General features: G+C 31.5%; 1 protein-coding gene across 3 annotated transcripts in view; it reads left to right on the top strand.

Annotated features, from left to right (window-relative positions):
- The window catches only part of LOC121371160 (1-phosphatidylinositol 4,5-bisphosphate phosphodiesterase beta-4-like), a 142,928-nt gene extending 127,431 nt beyond the window's left edge, over positions 1 to 15,497 (top strand). For all 3 annotated transcript variants that reach the window (XM_041496836.1, XM_041496837.1, XM_041496838.1), the window contains 12 exons: positions 385 to 488; positions 1,185 to 1,287; positions 2,108 to 2,272; positions 2,812 to 2,911; positions 3,773 to 3,877; positions 5,187 to 5,429; positions 5,900 to 6,134; positions 6,694 to 6,769; positions 7,494 to 7,669; positions 8,664 to 8,765; positions 8,981 to 9,125; positions 11,204 to 15,497. In XM_041496836.1, coding sequence (XP_041352770.1) covers positions 385 to 488; positions 1,185 to 1,287; positions 2,108 to 2,272; positions 2,812 to 2,911; positions 3,773 to 3,877; positions 5,187 to 5,429; positions 5,900 to 6,134; positions 6,694 to 6,769; positions 7,494 to 7,669; positions 8,664 to 8,765; positions 8,981 to 9,125; positions 11,204 to 11,272 — 1,623 coding nt within the window. In that variant the 3' untranslated portion in view covers positions 11,273 to 15,497. The remainder of the gene's footprint in view (positions 1 to 384; positions 489 to 1,184; positions 1,288 to 2,107; positions 2,273 to 2,811; positions 2,912 to 3,772; positions 3,878 to 5,186; positions 5,430 to 5,899; positions 6,135 to 6,693; positions 6,770 to 7,493; positions 7,670 to 8,663; positions 8,766 to 8,980; positions 9,126 to 11,203) is intronic.
- The last annotated feature ends 4,927 nt before the right edge of the window (positions 15,498 to 20,424 follow it).

A 20,424-nucleotide genomic window follows, 5' to 3' on the forward strand; every position in this document is an offset into this window, starting at 1 on the left:
TTATGTTACTATTGTCATATATGGGATTTGATTCAGTGGTATACACCCTTAATGGAGAACAACAAAAAAAGAAGAAGAGAGTATAGACATTGCTTTGTTTTAACAATTATGGAATTTAAAAAATGTATTCTGATTATTTTATATTTCAGTATTTTACCTTAGTGACTTGTGATTCTGTCTAGATTTCAAGACTTTTAAATATACTCTCAAATGTGATTCAGTTACATTTCTGTACTTGCTCGATAAGCTGCGATTCTATTCATATTTCAGTACTTACTAGCTTACAGAGCCATAATTCATTTCAGATTTGAATATCTTATGTCACTGGGATGTAACTCTTTTTTGCTTCAAGTTACTAACTTGCCCAAGTGTGATTCATTTTAGATATTCTGGAATGCTGGCTGCCAAATGGTGTCTCTCAACTTCCAAACATCAGACCTAGCTATGCAGCTCAATCAAGGGAAGTTTGAATATAACGGAAATTGCGGGTTAGTCTTGTCGGTCTAGTCTATTGGCAAATTGTCATTTTTGTATTACCTTTATGAAGTAAAAATCTGAGATATAGATATTACTTTTCTAACAGTGGCAATAATGGCAGCATCAACTTTTGCATTAAAATTTAGCCTAGATTATTGAAATGTGGTTTATAGTTGCACCTGTGAGACATTTAATTCCACAGACGTTTTGTTTAGAAAATAACACATCTTGATAAATTTATTTTCAGCTTCATGTGTTCTTTTGTATCTTAAGTAATTGACCAACTTTTCACTGGCAAGTAGCCTACAACTAAGTATTGCTACCATTTCTAATGAGCTATTCAAGGGAGGTAACTCTATGGTATTTTTTTCTTTGAGTCAAAAAGTAATTTGAGGATTTTCAATATCTTATTTTTAAATTGTCATCTCCTGATATTTTAAAAACTTTTCTTTATAATAAAATTAACTTTTTCATCAGTGTTGTATTACTGTACACTCTACTAGTATATTTTGTTAGAATCTTTTTTTTTGTTGTTGACTTTGTAATGGCTAACCTTTCTTCCAAAGATGGTATTTAGAAACTTGAAAAGTCAACTAATACACAGTGATATATGGTTAATACATTTACTAATTAATGATTAACTGTTCATAATATTTAAAAGAGCTGCTTGCTGTATTGCTGTTAAATTTATGCATTTTTCATTTTAGATTCCTTCTGAAGCCTGATTTTATGAGACGTCCGGACAGGAATTTTGATCCATTTTCTGAAAGTCCTGTTGATGGTGTTATAGCAGCCCATTGCTCAGTTCAGGTAACCATTATAATGATCATCAAATAAATTTATCTCGCTATGTTTACTATCATCAGGTATTAAGAAAAAATGGTCAAGAAAAAATCCATACATATTTACTTTGTTACGTTGACATATTTGCTGTCCTTTCTGCATATAGAAGATCTTGTGTTGGCAGAAATATCTTCTGTAATACTCCTGGGAATATTGTATATAATAATTCTAATGTTGTTTATGGTAATAAATAATTTGACAGTCATCTGAAATGATAGTAACAGTTCATGATGTGAATCAGAAAATGAAAGATAAGTTAATGAATTGAATAATATAATAAGACATACACTTCGGGGAACATTTTGTTAAGTATTGTGTTGCATTTTGTGACAGTGATATTCACACAGTTCTAAAATGATAAATAATAGTTGTTAATAAAAGTTAGAAAACAAAATTTATGTACAGTGAAACCCCTCTAAACAGGACACCCTTGGGACAAAGACAAATGTCTGGTTTTATGAGGGATCTGGTTTACAGAGGTTATGTTCTCTCCTGGTTTTTAAAAAGGGACCCCGTTGTACGTCCGGTTTTGAGGGAATTCCAGTTTACAGAGAGTCCGGTCTTGAGAGGTTTCACTTTATTACATTAATTTTTAAACATTATCCATATATAGGAAATGTAAAGTGCAAAAATAGACAAAGAATGCACCATTAAAAGTTGTTTGCATATGGTGTTCATAATATCATTGAAACAGATAATGCATTCTTGAAAAACTCTTTATTGGTTGTGTTATCACTTCTAGATGTTGTATATGGTGGTTATTGTTTGTTTCTGTGTTGGTATTTAGGTGATCTCAGGACAGTTCTTGTCTGACAAAAAGATAGGAACCTATGTTGAAGTTGACATGTACGGTCTGCCAACCGACACGATACGACGTGAATTCCGGACCCGAGTTGTGCCCAATAATGGTCTCAATCCCGTGTACAATGAGGAGTCATTTGTGTTCAGAAAGGTTTGTTTTGTTGATTTGAAATGTGGTGATAGTGATGGTGATGATGATGATAATGATGATATTTTCATGCTAATACCCATTAAAGTTTCAAACACACAATTTGCTGGTATGTTCAGGAGACCAAGAAGTCATTGACTGGTTTCCATTCTATCCTATCACATTCTTTTAAATTCATTTAAATGCAAACATCAGTCTAGCAAGCGACAGCCAGCACTTGAACAGGTGTCTAGGCATGTCTGTCCAGGACAATTGTTGTGGTGTTGTGCATCAACATTGAATGCATCACTTTGTGTGGATTATTTGTGGAATCATCTTACATAAATGCAATTTGTATTTACTTAATATAGCCATGTAATATGGAAATACAAGTTTCAAATTTGTTTAACCTGTCTAAATTTCAGTTTTTGAGCAAAAAACAAGAACTGGTTTAGTCCGAGTTCATAGTTTTCAAATTAATAAGTTTCAAAGTTTAAAAAATGTATCGTTCTTGGCGAATCCATTGGGTTCAATGTTATTCAAAGTTGTATATAATGTTTCAGGTAGTATTACCAGAACTTGCAGTATTAAGGATAGCAGTGTATGAAGAAACAGGCAAGCTGATAGGTCAGCGCATTTTGCCACTAGATGGTCTACAAGCAGGTACTTGATTTTTGTTAAAAATACAAACTGTTTACTTAATATTGACACTGTTTTTATTTTATATGATATAGATAATTTAATAATAAAAGTATTTGGGTTGACCATTTGTAACATTTTTGCTGTACTCTAAAAGATACAAAAAAGATAACTGACTGTTATTTTTAGTCGTTATATCTTTTTTAGTCTCGCTTTTACAAAATAAAAAAGCAAGATATAGGTATTACTTTTTCAGACAGTGATGTTAAAGTTTCATATTTCAAGTCCTAAATCAATGAAACTTGGTTTATTTCTGAACATGGGATGTTCATCACAGTGTGGGGGGGGGGATTTAAATACTTTTTTTAATGAAAATACTTTTGCATTTAGCTCACTGTTAGTTTCATATTTAGCTTCAAATCTCACAAACTTGGTTTGTAGTTACATCTATGGATGTTCATCACAGTGTCGAAAAAAAATAGATTAAACTGTTAATTTAATTTTTTTCAAATAATGTTTTTCAAAGAGTAATACATTTTTTAACATGCATTTAGATGGACATCTATGGATGCAACTGTTTTAGTGACATTGAATACCTTTATCGTAGACTAGACATTTAATTTTGTGGAATTCTTGTTTCTTCTCTGACATGGTGAATTAGAATTTTGTCTACGTACAGCAAAAGCAAATATTTTTTACAGTTGTCTTTATGAACAGATTATTTAAAAAATGAGCAAGCCTTACCAATTTTAATAAATAAAAATACTTCAATAGAGGCTTTTACAATAACTATAGCTGAAATATGTGTAATATGTTTTATTTTAATTATTTTGTTACATTGTTATCATTCAGTAATTTATTTATCTGTTTGAATTTATTTTGCAGGCTACAGACACATATCACTGAGAACAGAAGGCAACTTTCCACTGTCTTTACCAACAGTCTTTTGTAGAATCATTCTCAAAACCTATGTGCCAGAAGGATTTGGTCGTAAGAATTTCACTTTTTATATATTTTTTATTTTGTTTGATGAGAAATTGTTTTCCATTTTTATACATCATTTCATTTGTCATTCTTGTGGACTTATCACCATTTTCTAATAACTTTTTTGAATGGATATGTTTTCAAGAGATGGCCTATTGCACTATTGAAATATTCTAATAAATTGTATTTATCCAAACAAACAGGGGCAGGACATAGCTCAGTGGCAGTGGTATAGTGCTCGCTTGATGCGCCGTTGGTGTGGGATTGATCCCTGTTGGTGGACCCATTGGGCTATTTTTCGTTCCAGCCAGTGCACCACAACTGGTATATCAAAGGCCGTGGTATGTGCTATCCTGTCTATGGGATGGTGCATATAAAAAATCCCTTGCTGCTAATTGAAAAGAGTAGCTCATGAAGTGGCGATAGGAGGTTTCCTCTCTCAATATCTGTGTGGTCCTTAAGCTTTTTTCTGATACCATATAACCATAAATAAAATGTGTTGAGTGCATTGTTAAATAAAACATTTCCTTCCTTTCTTCCTTGAAACAAACAAGTCATTAATAAATTAACTTACTAAATGTTCTAAGGCTATCACATCCATAAATCTAGCAGATCATAAACTTTAATTTAGAAATGTAGACCATAAGCTTATAAAATTTTAGTTAAAAGTGTAGACTTTTGACTGCGACATATTTGTCCAAACTCTAAAAGGCCAAATTTATGAAAGTGATCATCACACATTTATTTTAGATGCATTTAAGACATGAATAAAATGTGCTTGCATGGCTAAATGCCTACTTTTAGGAAAGTTATAGGTGGCTAAGATATAAATACATGTAGCTTTGTCCTTGGTAAATTTAATGTTTTTTTTTTTTTCTTCTTCTTTATTTTTTTGAAAGACAACACATATATGTAACAGAAATAAAGACATTTTTTGTTAGGAAATTACAAGTATATATAAATGATGATAATGAAAATAAGTAGAGAAACCATAGTATTTTTACCTTTTTGTATAGGACTGCCTGATAAAGTCATGTCAATTAGTGTAGCTAGGTGTTTTTATTCAAAGTGGGGCAGGGCACCAACAATAGTTTTTTAAGGCAACAAACAAATATAAAAGGTTGTGGGGTAAAAAAAGAGAAGTCTGAATGGGGTTGGTGGTCATGGCTCCAAAGGCCGCTGACTATGGTAGTGGCCAAGCTCCACAAAGGCTGTCAGTTAAACTATCTTTGGTGATTTTCTTGACACGATTCCAGTATTACATTGTTTATTGTAGTTTGTTGATGCCCTGTCAGTATTACATTATTTATTGTAGAGTTTGTTGATGCCCTGTCTGCACCCCAGCAGTACATGTCCATGCTGGAGATGCGTGAAAAACAGATGCAGGCCATGGGTATTCCAGAAGAGGACATCAGCGATGTGCCAATCATTTCCCGCGACAGCAACACTAAGCAATCTCACAAGCCACCTGCACAGGACAAACCCTCAAATGGTCAGATTCAGTCTTCTTCCCACAATGATCCAAATGTTCATGGCAAAAAGAAAGAGGAGAAAAAAGGTACATTATCTTTAGTTTATTGTTTACCATATATTACATGCAATGATTTATGTTTATGGAGAATGTAGTATGATATAATGTTACTGTATTGATGAGATAATTAGACTAGCTGAACTATATAACATGGTGTTCAATATGTTTTAAAGTTAAAAAAAAAAAAAAGTAAAGTTTGTTTTATTTAACAAAGCCACTAGAGCACATTGATTAAAGTTAAAAGTAGATGGCATAGGCGTGACGGCAGCTAATGAATGCTGGTATTGGGCTTATTTCACAATCCTGAATCTACAAATTAGGCACCAAAACCATTGGTGATGTTTTCTGAACCTTTTTTGCACTTGTATGTATACACAGCATTATATACCTAGTAGTCATGCAAGTAGGCAAACAGATTTTTATCAATAATTTTGTCTAAAAGTAAAATTCAGTTCAAATTCCAAGATAACACTACAATGTGGTCATATGTTTTACAGCTGAAGAATTAAATTTTGAACCGGTCACTCGTGAGATTCTGATGATGGACAAAGTGTTTTTCAAGATCTTGAAGAAGCAGCAGAAAGACCTGGAGGTTTTGAAGAAGAAGTTCCAGAAAGAGCGGGCAATGATGCAGCGCCAACACTGTATGATTATTGACAAGCTCGTTGCCAGCCATGACAAAGAGAAGACCTCTCATGAAAAAACACTGGAGAAGAAGATAAAAAAGAAAGGGTATGGTGATATGTTGATTAATCTAGACTGGTCAAGGGTTGCTCACTTGAACCATTGGCCAATTAATCAAATGTAACTTTCATGATTGGGTCCAATACAGAGTTACTTCCCTTGTAGCTCAAGGATGCTTGGTAGATAAATCATAAGGAAATAAAATATTTAAATTATTATACCTAAATGAAGTTGTTTAAAAGTTTTGTTATAGAAAAAAAGACTAGACCTCTAAACTGCTTAGCATAAAGTAGCAGATTAGTAACCCAAACGACTATGCACATTTTGTATTTTCTTTCCCGCTTAGAGGCTGTTGACAACTATTAACATTTTCATATGCCATAATGCACTTTTCAAACACACAAACAATATGTCAGTAATATATTCCTTGCAAAATCGGCATTTCTGCTGTATGCTTTTTGGAGTTGGGAGGGTGTAGCAAGAAAGAGTATGCTTTGTACACAAGTGAAAATGTTAATATTTTGTCAACCGAGTTGCAGATGAATATTAAACCGTAATTTGTACCATGTTGGCTTTCCAAAGATAATGATCTAATATTCATTTTCAGGGAAGGGTCGTGTGGAGATTTGAAAACTCTTACAGAAGGAAAAGTCCAGAATCTGGTCACAGATCACAAAGCAAAGGTAAAACAGAATTAGTGTAGGTATTTATTTGCATGCATTTTAAAAAATAAAGTCTCTGCAAGGTCTGTTTCTCATTGTTATGTATGATGAGTGGTAATATGCTCTTGGTTTTCCTTGAGAATGGCAAATACAGCATAATCGTCTGTATCAGAAACATTTAAAAATTAATTTTGTTAGCATCTGTGATAATATATGATTTTCATTTTGTGTTGATAGTTAGGTGCAATTATATTGGTTAAGGAGCTAGAAATACATGGTTTGACCATAACATTTGTTTTTGTCTTTTAGAATATTTTATTTTTGATATTTTATGTTATGTGCATCATTGTGTCTTTCCTAAATGTGACTTTTCCACAACTGCTTATACTATTTATAGATTATTTTTGTTTTGATCACCATTTACCTTTCTTTTACATCCAGTAGCCGATATATTTTTCATGCTTGGGTGTCATTAAATATTCAGTTTAAGTCATTTTTATTTTAATAAAGAGAAGTCACTGTTGAATACTATACACTTTTAATCTTTTACACCATATGATTTGATGCTGTTTTAAAAAACAAATTTGAAATCTTTTTTCTTTTTTTTAAAATGAATTGGGCATTCTTCCAACTTACATGTATAACTTTATATCAATAAACCAAATATTTGAGATTTTATATACTTACCTTTGTAACTTTTTGTGCTGAGGTATTGTTAAACATTAATTTATTGCCAATATTTCAGGTGCGAGAGCTGGTAGCGGAACAGACTGTGGAATGGTCTGAGATGTGTGTTCGCCAGGTCGCTGAAGAACACGAACTGCGAATGGAACACATCACTGCGCAGAATGAGCTGCTGGATTTACTGCTAGAACAGGCCCACCAGGACCAACTCAAGGAGCTAGAAACCAGACAGGAGAGGTTGGTACAGTTCCCTGGCAAACACCAATAGGGACTTGGTGATGTAGTGGTTAAGTTTGTTTTGTTTAACGACCACACTAGAGCACATTGATTTATTAATCATCGGCTCGTGGATGTCAAACATTTGGTAAATCTGACATAAAGTCTTAGAGAGGAAACCCGTTACATTTTTTCCATTTGTAGCAAGGGATCTTTTATATGCACCATTCCACAGAGTGGATAGCACATATGACAACCTTTGATATACCAGTCATGGTGCACTGGCTAGAACGAGAAATAGCCCAATGTGCCCACAGACAGGGATTGATCACAGACCGACCACTCATCAGCCGAGCACTTAACCACTGGGCTATTTCCCGCCCTTATGTAGAGGTGAAAGGCAACGCTTAATGATACGAGTGCATCCTAGTCATGGTCATGAGAACAGCCAATTGTGACAACAACAACATGATTTCATCTGAAACATTGGTTATCAGCTATTCTTGTACAAGGCACTCATATCATATGGTGTCACCTTAAGCCATCAGAATTAGGACTGGTAGGTACTGGGATGATGGCTCCTACCAAAGGTGAGTTTTAATGTTTCAGTGAAGTGTAAGGCATTGACTATATCACTAACCTCTAACCAAATGTTCTGGACAGATGGATCATATAGCTGAGGTGTGTGCCCAGGATAGCATGCTTGAACTTTAATTGGAAAGAAAATAAGTGAAAATTAATTGGAAGGATTCAGATCAATTAAAGGTAGATAATGTGCTTTAGATGGTGGAGAAAAGACGTAGCAGTTACTTTTATAGACATGGATTTCCCCCATTCCATTAGGGCTTCACAACTTAAATACTGAGCTGCATGTGAAAAAGTTCATATAAAGACCCTTTTAATGCTTTTAAACTAGTAACCTATGATCTTTAAAATATGTATACCATATTTTATTATAGTGTTGTTTTTAATGTATAACTACAAATGTATTTAATGTCTCTTTTTTCTGTGATAGAGAAAACAAAGAATTGAAAGCTAAGCAAGCCAAACATTCTATGGATTCCAGTAAAGCTGTGATGAATGACCGGTCTGTAAAGAATAAGGCAGAGAGGGAAAGGTGTGTTATATTACAGTTCAATATGTTAGTGCAGTAATACAATAGAATAGTATAAAAATGGTTATTCGGATAAAAGTTTTAAACACTGAATATGTATTGGAAACTTGGCAATATTTAGGGTTTTTTGTTTTGGATGATTGTGTCCTAAACATGCAGTATTAATTATTACAGGCTTAATTTACCTGTTAAACATATTTAATTAATTTTTTTAACAGGAGGATACGAGAGTTAAATGCTAACAACATGAAAAAATTTATTGACGAAAGGAAAAGATTGGCAATGAAACATTCTCGACAGGTGGAAACTCTGAAGAAAAAACATACAGAACAAAAAGACCAGCTAACCAAAGAGAATGACGCCGTGAGTTTCCCATTAGTATTAAAATACACATGTTACATAAAGTTTGTAACAAGCAAAGCGGCTAGCCAAAACAAATGCTGCTGTAAGTTTCCTATTAGTATTAAAATACTCATGTTACATAAAGTTTGTACAAATGGCTAGCCAAAAAAGAATGCTGCCGTGAGTTTTCTGTTAGTATTAAAATATACTCATGTTACATAAAGTTTGTAATAAGCAGAACACCTAGCCAAAGAGAATGATGCCGTGAGTTTCCTATTAGTATTAAAATATACTCATGTTAAATAAAGTTTGTAACAAACATAACAGCTGGCCAAAGAGAATGACGTCGTGAGTTTCCCATTAATATTAAAATACTCATGTTACATAAAGTTTGTAGCAAGCAGAGTTATCAACCAAAGAAAATGATGTTATGAGTTATATAGAGAAAAATATTAAGATATGGATGTGGATTAAAGTTTGTAACATGCAGAGCATTGACCAAAGAGAGTTGGACAATAAAAAAAATTTAAATACTTAATTTTAAGAGTTCTTTTCCAAAACACAATATATGCAATTTCCAAATATGGAGTTGGCATTGAAGGTATACTGATGTCAGTACAACTCAGCAATATAACAATAAAGATTCTATCAAAATGTGATCTATGCTCATTGAACAGGATCTTATGGGGTGTATATACTACCAAATCAAATCCCATAGATGACAATAGTAACATATGTGGCTAAAACTCTACTTGCAGCCTATCAATCAACATAAACGCCATGGATATAAATACTACCACCTCTCACCCTTAAAATGAATCGGAAAAAATTGGGGGTCAAGCTACTAATTTCTGAGATAATGGGTAGTGCCTATGTAGTTACACACAAAATTCTAGTACTTTTTTTTACAGGTACCCCATACATGTTTCAAGCACAAGGTTACTTGACACAGTGGTACTAGATGAAATAAAATTGCATACCTTTTGCCCAGATAAAACCTTTTTTTGTTACAACCATCGAACTTCACATTTATCACCAATAACAGGATTTGTGGTGTTCACTTCTCTATCAAAAGTTGGGTGCACCTCGAACTTTGACCAAGCCAGAAGTTATTTGGTTTAGTACTACCTAAGACTGTCTTTGTGTGATATAAATGTTGTACAGTAAATTCACGTTTTTCTCACAAGGGTGTAAATGGATATATCATGTTTTGGAAATGAACTCTTCATGTGTTACGTATAATGTTTAGAGCAATTAGAATAGCTGGCCAAATAGATTGATGCCACAAGTTAAACAGTCTCAAAATATTAAAATATAAGTGTTTTTAATATTTGTCGAAGAGCAGTTAATCAAAAAGAACAAAAGCATGTACTAAACAGTAGGTAGCAAAATATTTAAATATTTTTATAATTATTACAGCATAACCATATAAACAATTTCATGTTAAATCTGAATAATATTAACAGATTATACAAACAAAACTTTAGTTCTTTATTTAATGTTAAGAAATTACAAATTGTGAGTTACAAATGGTGTAATATCAGTGGAGAATATATTTTATAAACATGTACACATCATATTTGTACTAGATACCAGATGCAGGGATTTCACATTCTTTGCAATGTGGTATTTATTAAAAAGTAGACATTAATTCTTTATTATCATTATTTGAATTTAACTGTACTGATAATATTTCTTCATTTATAAAAAGAATTAAAAGAAATGTACAAGACACAGTCTGTCCGAGGTATCAAGGTTACAAGGTTCAATCTCGAGGACTAAACTGAAGATTACCTACATTTTGTGATGTACATTTTATGTTGAATAAGACCGGGATAGGTTTCATTATATGCATTGTATCAATCAAGTACCAAAACAAAAAATAAAAATGTTATATACAATAGAAAAATACTGATAGACCAGACAAAGAAGATGAAGAGATTTTAAAAACAAAATAAAAGAGATTCATTTTGTATTGCACTCAAGTCCAGATGTCAAGTTACAGTCTGAGTTTAGACTTTTTTTTATTAAAATACTACTTTGTTTGTTTTTTCTTTCTTTTTTATTATTTATTCAGTAATTTTGTTTTTTTATTTCAGCGTATTGATATAGAGGAAATGGGATTTGAAGAAGAAAAGCTTGCATTGAAACCAGAAACAGTTGTCTAGGAAATAGTATCAGTGCAGTGATGGTGTACATTTGCATTTTCCTGATGTATTGATTACATGACTCATTAAACAATTTACATTGTATATATTGTTGAACAGTCTGCTCCAATTCTTTCATTTATATTGTTGACAAGTGGGGCAATGTTGTTGAACAGTCTCTGCTCCAATTCCTTTAGTTATATTGTTGACAAGTGGGACAATAGAAATGTTTCTCTTACATAAATTCATTTATATAATGATTATATTCATCATCACTAGGTCATAATATCACAGCCTGAGATTAGTTACAGATTCATTTCATTTTGTTGAATGTGATTTATTATAGTGCTTATAAATCCACTTACAAATCCAGTTAAACCTGCTATAGTGGCCACCTTCGTTAAGTAGTCTTGCGTGTGTCTTCTTATTTATTCAGATCGTGTAAAATGATAGAGAATAATAATGTGTGTTAGTCATATAAGCATTAAACTGTGTTAAGACACCACACCTCAGCCCTGGACTCAGTCACTGATAAAGTCAGAGAGTTAGTCCAGGGTGATAATGTGTCTCAACCTTAATTCGATGTAGACATGTTAATAGTGTTTCCATTTGGAAGAGACCACAATTTGATGCTGCTTTGGGTGGCTGCTTTTGACAGGTTTGTTAAATTCAGTGTTAATAGATTTTCTCAGTTATATTATTCGTTAATGTGCTATGTGCCATGTTAGTATCATATTATTGCACTTGGTATTGATATAGACTTACATGTATAGCATTGCTTTTCATTTGTTCAAGGTATAACATGGGATCTCATCTGTGTTAGGAACTGTATTGACCAATTTACATTTATTGACAAATGGGATAATTTAATTTTTTTGTTTTCTTTGACATATGAAGATTTTTTACATAGTTTAAATTTTTATTTTAACATTGTCTCCTGTCTAAAACGTTCTGTGGGAAGTACATGAATTCGATAATTTTTAAATAAAAGATTTACATTTATTTTCTGTGGTTAGAGCTAGATTGAAGGCAAGACACCTAAAATGAACCCTTGTCCTTGGCTCTCTTATTTTCAATGTTTGTCGCTAACAGAGGATTGACTGTAATATGAATTCTTTACGATAAAGTAGAAGAGGGATAGAAAGACTGTGACATTGTTTTGTCATCATTATATTTTTGTAAGAAATATGTTGGAAATAGTTATTACGACATGTATATATGTATTTCCATTTATTATTCATATACTACAAAAGATCAAAGCCTTCCATCAAAGAACATGTTTACTGCAGGTCTCATTGTCCTATATTGATCTAGATTGTGATTAGTTTTTAACATTGATTGTATTGTTACCTGGCAGGTAAGTGTGTTCCGAAGTCCATTTTCAGTACACAGATCTCACAAAACCAACTGATTTGTGAAGACTCAGTCTTACGATACTTAAAGTGACAGACCCTAGTTTTTAAGCACTGCTGCACATTTTTCACAATTAGATCCATTTTTGATAATTGAAATTATACATTATTTAAATTTGATTGTATATGTTATCCATTTCCATTCATCCGAATGTTTCTGATTGTTCTGGTATTTGTAATACATGTACTGCGAAATGCATTTTCTATAATTCTAAAAACACACATATCTCTGAGAAGTAATAGTTAGGAGACCAGCGCTTGTCTATTTTTAGAAGGTATTTCCCAGTTCAAAATCACAGACTTGGTTCAGTTTATTGTAACTTTTTACAGTTCTGTTACATTTTTGTAGATTAACCAAACTTAGTATAAATTTCCACGTGCTCAAACTAGGGCCTGTGACTTTAAGATGAATATTGTAGACAAAACTTTTGATTATGACACAAATTTACCATTTCTAATTTTATTTATTTGAAAATATACTAATATTAATCTATGATATACCAACGAATGTATTAGTCTGCATTAACATGTCTTAGTGGAACTGTTTTTTTTTTTCTTAATATTTTGTTGTGTTTTTATTTAATTAATATTATATAAAATAGAGTTGTGAAATTTTTAATTTATGTATATTTTACTCTTTTGTTATTATTTTAATATTTTGCTTGCATTTCCCTGTCAGGTTTAGACATATTTAATAATTATATACACATGTGTTATTATTTATCATTAACTTGTATGTTGTGAACTCTCAACTTACGTCAATTTACTAATATGATAATACAGATATGTTTTGTATAAATGTAATTATAAAGGTTTTTTCTGAAGACAAAGAAATTTAAAGTTACAAAATGGGATCAGGATTAAGAAAGATATTTAAGATGCATTTATCTAATCTTTGTTCAGGTGAACTCACACTGGTATCTGCAGTGTTTAGTAAAGAACTTGAATTTATCTCATCACACATTTAAAATTACCAGCAGATACATGTACAATACTGACCAATCAAAATAAGTAGCACAAATTGATAAACATACATAATGTATATAGTCGAAATGTTCAATAAGATTGTCAAACCCTCATGGATTTCACAAGTCTCCTGGTATTTGACTAATTCTTTTCTTCTTGTTGCATGGGAGGACTTTTCTTCTGGAAAATTGCAAAATAAATGTAGCTATAAGCATCAGATTTTTTCAATCCATTGTTGTATCTTAATTGGCTTTATATTGAAATTGAATGTTACAAAGTATGAAACTAACCATGATGAAATCCATCTAATAAGACCTTTGACTGGTAAACAGTGTGCATCGATTCTCATTACATGTAATCTGTTGATCACCGTGCTACTTCCAGCAAGAAACTGGGCATTCTAATATGCCATGTACACTCTTGTCACTAATTGTGCCAGAAATCTAATGTTTAATAAACCAATAATGTTCCTATTGTGTACCCATTTTGGTGCTAACATTTTACAAAAAGAAATGTAACTTAGTGTTATAAATGTTTGTGTCAATAATCAAAGTGTTTCAACTAAATCGTTTTAAAAAATAATCAATTCTTGGCATAATTGCTTAGTTTATCAGGACAGTCACTGTAAATTATCATTTCATATGTCACACCGGCCAGCATATTTAATAATGTACATCAAAGAAAACGGTAACCGCCACAACTTAACAACCATATGTTACCAATATTTAGAACTATATTCTAACTAGTATGTAAATGCCTTAAGTAATTGCACAACACTAAATAACTTGAAACAATCATTTGCTTTATTTTTAATAGGTTTATTTTGAAAAATACATGACTAAAATAATCTACACTAACAGTGACTCGTCCATTTGGGACCTTAATTGATCTTTCATTTTGTATATGTGAAAAGGTTTTGAACTGTAATGGTCTTTCAACTGTAAGCACATGATGTCATATTTATCAGGTCACAAAAATGCAATAATAATAATATTGCATGATTGCTCTATATTATTTTGTTTCATATTGAATGTGGTTTTGTTTGGGTTGTCAGTCTTGTTTTAGTCTGTGGTTAACCAGTTTATACATTTTTGAGTTGTGTCATATTTAAATTTTTCTGTTATTTAATATGTGTGTCATGTTATTATTGTACTCAAAGAAGTGAGGGTCATTTTTCATCTTGTATGGTTGTTTCTCTGTTCACTATTTTTGACTGGATCACATTGGTATTTTGCATAGCACATGTTTGTCATGTTTGGGTTCTAGCTTCCTAATTGTACATGGGCATACTTTTGTGATGGCATTTTATCTCAAATATTTCATTATTTCAGTTGAATATTTTAAAACCATGATGCAATCATTTATTTTCAACTGTTACAATTTTGGGGTTATAGTTTCATATGTAATGGGAAAACGTGTCACATCTTTATCTGCTTCCTCAGACATTTAATATGGTCATCAAGTTATGATCATATCTGTCAGAGCCATGTGGTCTCAGCTGTCTGTTTATATACATCTAGTATTACCTTTTTCTTCATTTTTATTTCATGTCATTTATGGCAGTCACAGCATAATGGGACAAAGTATATCAATACGGTAGAAGAAATCTGTTTTTGTCTCCATTTTTTTTAATGAAAATGTTTGTCTTGCTTGGGCTGCATTGTTCCCATTGTTTCTTTGAGGATTAGTTATATTGTTGTCTTTCAGTAATTTAAGAACGTGTGTGTGCCACCTTATACAGTGAATACACATGTTAGTTTGCCATACCTTTGTCTCATTAATGTGCTGAGAAGTATTCTAAAACTTACTTATAGACTGTTTAGACATAATATATGAATTTGTTACAAATATATATGTATTTGTGTTTTTTTGTTTTTGTTTTGTTTTTACTTGATACTGTAACCATTAGCATTAAACCTCTACCTTAGATCTGTTGCATAATATCCATCAACCAGAACTCAGGACAAACCCATGTAATCATTCTTCTTCAAGTGTAAATTAAAGGGACTGACCCTAGTTTTTAAATGCTACAGCATGTTTTTCACCATTAGAACCATTTATGATCACTAAAATAAAACATTACTTATATTTTATTCTTTAGATTATCCATTTCCGTAGAACAGAAGTGTTTCTGGTCATCCTGGTGTTTGTAGTACCAAACAATCCATTATTCGTATATTTTTTAAAAACACACCTGCGTCTGAGAAGTAGCTGTTTATTGATTCGAGTTCCAGTCTATTTTCAGAGATATTTCCTGTTTTAATGTCACAGACTCTTCTTTCACTCTATTGTAACTTTATCCAAATGAGTTACAGGTTTGTAATGAACTAAACTTAGTGTTCTTTATTACACGTTCAAACTAGGGTCTGCGCCTTTAATATTCTGTCACATTGATCTCCACTGTAAATGACTGGATTTAATTAATGGTGGTGTCTTATTGAAACCAAATTTTGTATATGCTTCCCCTTCTTGGTGGTAAATAATGCTGAACAAAGAAATATATCAGATATTTTTTTGTTTAGCATTATTGATCACCTAGCAATCATATTATATGATAATAAAATTGCTATACACAACTACAAAAATGTTATCAACATTTCATCAGGAGAAGAATATGTTTGACTGTTAAAACACTTAGAACAGATCATCAAAGATCTTTTTTGGCATTCTTTGCTTAATTTAGGTCACATGTAAAGAGTATTCCTTTAATGAAAAGAAAATTCTCCAATATTAAATTAGTCAGTTTCCTGTAATCTTGGTTAATCTGCACAACCAAAGGACTTCAACGTGCATTGATATTAACAGTATGTTACAATTACAAAATTAGCACAAGATTTATGCTAGTCCTATCACAGTACCGTAATTAATGATTTTTGTTGATAATGGAAACACAAGATTAATACATCTACATTTTGAGTTATATTTTTGCTTTGCATTAATAAAAGATAGTAACATCTTGAAATGCATCATACAGGCATGGCGGAAGCAAGTAGACATTGTGGGGACTAACTGAGATTGAGGGTGCCAAGCAAAATTTCTAGGGGTGGGTTGGGGGTATGCTTCCCAATAAAATTTTGAAAACTAGATGTCCGGAAATTCAATTTTTGCATTCTACAAGTAAAATTCATCTCTGCCTTAAGATTTACTACCAATAATATTTTTGATTCAGAATTATTTTGGGGCTCCCCTGCTCCGTCATGCCAGTCATAGTTGGTGTAATCAAGTTGTTTTGAAATACTTACAGGTATATTTCAGACCTTATGGCTTACCACAAGCAATTGCTCTCAACTGTGTGTGCTTGTGCAAAATTATTTCCACATGAGTGAAAATCTGCTCGCCTCATCATATGCAAATATTGCTCATTTATTTTACAAAATATTACTGTGAATTTGACGTGGAGCAATTGCTTCCCTGCATAATTTCAGGAGAGCATTTTAATTTTCAAACCATAAGCTCTGATATTTTGTGTCCTGTCTTCCGTTACCACGGTGTAAGTTAATAAACAAACCATAAAATAAAACCAGGAGGAAGAATAATTACATTTGCTTTAATCATTTGGTATATTACTTTTTATATTTCAGATTAAATGTTTGCCTAAAATATTAGGGGTTTTTTTTCTCATGGATTGGCCCTGCTATATCATTTTTGGACGGTAAGATACTTCACGTAACACAAATTCTGGCAGCAGCTGGTTTCTTCTGTAGCTAAAGCCGTATGTTTGACAGCTATAAGCTACAAGGTGCTAGAGTCATTAATTGTCAATATTGTAAATGTTGAAGCAAAAAAGTCCTCTCCACTTCTTTCGTTTGTGTTTCTTTGGTGAGACTGTATCCATGATTCTGTAGCTTTGTAATCTTAAGAATTTTTGAATTCATTATTTTTCAAACTGTTTACTGTCTTTTCATGGTGTTTTTTATTTATCATTTGTCTTTGTCATGTTTTGTTTTAATTCTGTTATTGCTACAATAGATTGTATATAGATACTGTCAGAGTAATATATTATAAACAATAGTGCTTTTTGTTTAGCACAATAGAAATACAAACATGTACTGTTTATGACCTTCACTTACAGGAGATGTATGTGCAATAAATAATCCAGAGTATTCTACTTGTATACATACAAAGTTGTAGAATTCTCTCTGTGTTCGTTGAGCCATTACTGGAAGATATATTTTGTGTTTAAGGAATTGGATAGGGTTTTTAAAATTTATTTTAAGCTGCATTTGCATCATGGATAGCTTTTCTGAATTTCCTGGAAAATGTCTATTTTTTAAAACATCATAAATCTTAGTTATATTTGTACAATATAAAAACTAAGAATTTAATGACTGCAGTTTGCTGACTGTCGAATGTTTATTACTGTTAATATCTCAATAATTCTGTGGAATTTTGTCCAAGCCATGACACTACACGTTCAGTAATTTTTTTTATCATTCTATCTATATTGGAATAATAAAGACAGTATGTTTAATAACAACTTCTCAAAATGTCAACATTTGAAAGGATGACATTTAATTAAAATGGAATGAGATTATTTGTATTGTATGTGACATATTTAGAAACATAACAATTTATAACACAGTAAATTTACAGAGGTATTTTTTAACAGTTGGTATCCTCTGCTATAAAGATAAAGAGATAATTAGTTTTGTATATAAATTAAAAAATATACTTTTTGTAAAAAAATTGGAGAAATTATTTTCAGTAATAAATATTGTATTAATAAATCTTTTTTCAATTTATTTAACCATTTGTGTGCTTGTAGTCACCATTTTGGTTCCAGTGGCAGCACTTTGTAAGGAAAGTTGTAAATTAGTTACAAACATATCTGTCATGTATTGTACTTCATGTATGGACAATGCTTGTTGTGTTTCTGAACCTTAAAATTGTTTAATTTTAAAGCAGACTTATTTGTGTGCTATTCTGTAGTGTTGTATATAGTATAATAGATAATCAGGCAACTTTGACTGGTCAATTTTCTCAGATATTATATACTATGAAGTAACACGTAGCACACTGCTTTAAGAGGCCACCAGTTGATTCCAAGGTGTGTGACTGCTTAACACAAATTTAACTGTTCATGTTAATGTTACTTGTGCAATGCACTGATCTTCCTTATCTTTTAATTGTCTTGTAGGTTTTAATAAGCTAACAAACAAAACCAGTGTACTATTGTTGGTGTCTGTAGCCAGAGAAGTTGCTTTCTTTTTGGCTTTATTCAATATGCAATATTGCCTTAGTGTCAGCATGTACATGTACAGGTGTGAACCACATTAAATGCCTTTAGAATTGTCTGATCAGGTGGCAGGCAGTATTTCGTAAAACTGGAGGGTGTGGATAATGAATGACATACTAACCTGTGGCCAAACAAAGGTAGCAAACAGAAAGAAAAACAAATAGTGCTGATATGGGCAAAAGTATTTTGTTATTTTAAACAACCATCGGAATGCATTTTAAATTTCCTTGAGCTGTAATATATCAAACAAAAGTTCCAGTCTACTTGAATTAACCTTTAATAATTTGAAACTCCACTAAATTGAACCATACTTTATAACAGTGAATCGCATACAGTCCTATTTTAGTTTGTGTAGTTTCCTCTTAGAAAATTTAGTTTTTAGCTTTGAAATTGTTTCTAAATATGTAATAGTTTTTAATTTTATTGCATTTGTTGATTTACTTTATTCCAATTTTAATTTTAATTTTACGCAAAATATTGTAAATTGTATGTTTTTACTATTTTTAATTATAATTGAAGTTGTTTTAATGTATATATGAACAATACACAGCATTCTAATTGGTTAGCATGTGTTACATGCTTACAGAGGAGATAATCAGCAGAATGTATATTGTTGTTGGAAGACTTTATGCAAACAGGAAAAGACATGATCACAAAGTATTGTATGAAATGTCTTTTAAACATGTTCAAGGTATTAGAAAAATATTTCTGTTTTTCTTCATTGTTGGCATATCGGTTCTTTCCACAGATTAAACACAAATATAATATATACAAGTTAATAAACTTGTGTATTATTATATAACCTATCCTTTATCCCTTGCCCCATTTTAGACACACTAGAAATATTGTTGTGAATAAGAGATTAATTATGTTCATTCAAAATATATTAGCAAAATCTAATGGTTGCTGCAATCAAAAGTACATGTATATAATTCAATATAATAGTTTCAGATTTTTCATTTATTTTATTATCAAATGAATTTTTTTCTTAAATACATTTATGCCTACACTTTTTGAAATTTAATTTAAAGGAAAATAAATATATATTTTGTTTTGAGCTTTAATATTATATCTTGAGCAATTTATCAGACAGTTTTCTCATGCATAGCTAGCTTTAATGTTAACATATATTTTTAAAGTTAATCTATTATTTGTTCTCTGTTTAAAACTACTTAAAGAACATTAAACAAAAGAGTTGATATTAAAATTGTTTAGAAATAATTTCTAAATACATGTACGTGTATATCTGAATAGAAGCAGATTTTATCAAATACTTTTTCAGTTGTGACCATTATTTTAAGAATATTCCGTTTCCTTATGAATCTCTGGAATATGTTTCTGTTACATGATATTCATTGGATTTAGGTGATACAAATAGCTGAAGGGATCATCATGATACTACATATGTTTTTATCATTTATATTTGTGAGTTAAATGTAATAAATATGAAATGGCAATAAGCATACCTGATCTGTTATGGTTTATCGTCCATTGACGTACATGTATGTGAAAAATACTAGTATTGTGTTGTCTTATGCATCGCTTAATTCCTTTTACAA

This window comes from Gigantopelta aegis, chromosome 4 (assembly GCF_016097555.1).
Source record: "Gigantopelta aegis isolate Gae_Host chromosome 4, Gae_host_genome, whole genome shotgun sequence".
Lineage (NCBI taxonomy): Eukaryota > Metazoa > Mollusca > Gastropoda > Neomphalida > Peltospiridae > Gigantopelta > Gigantopelta aegis.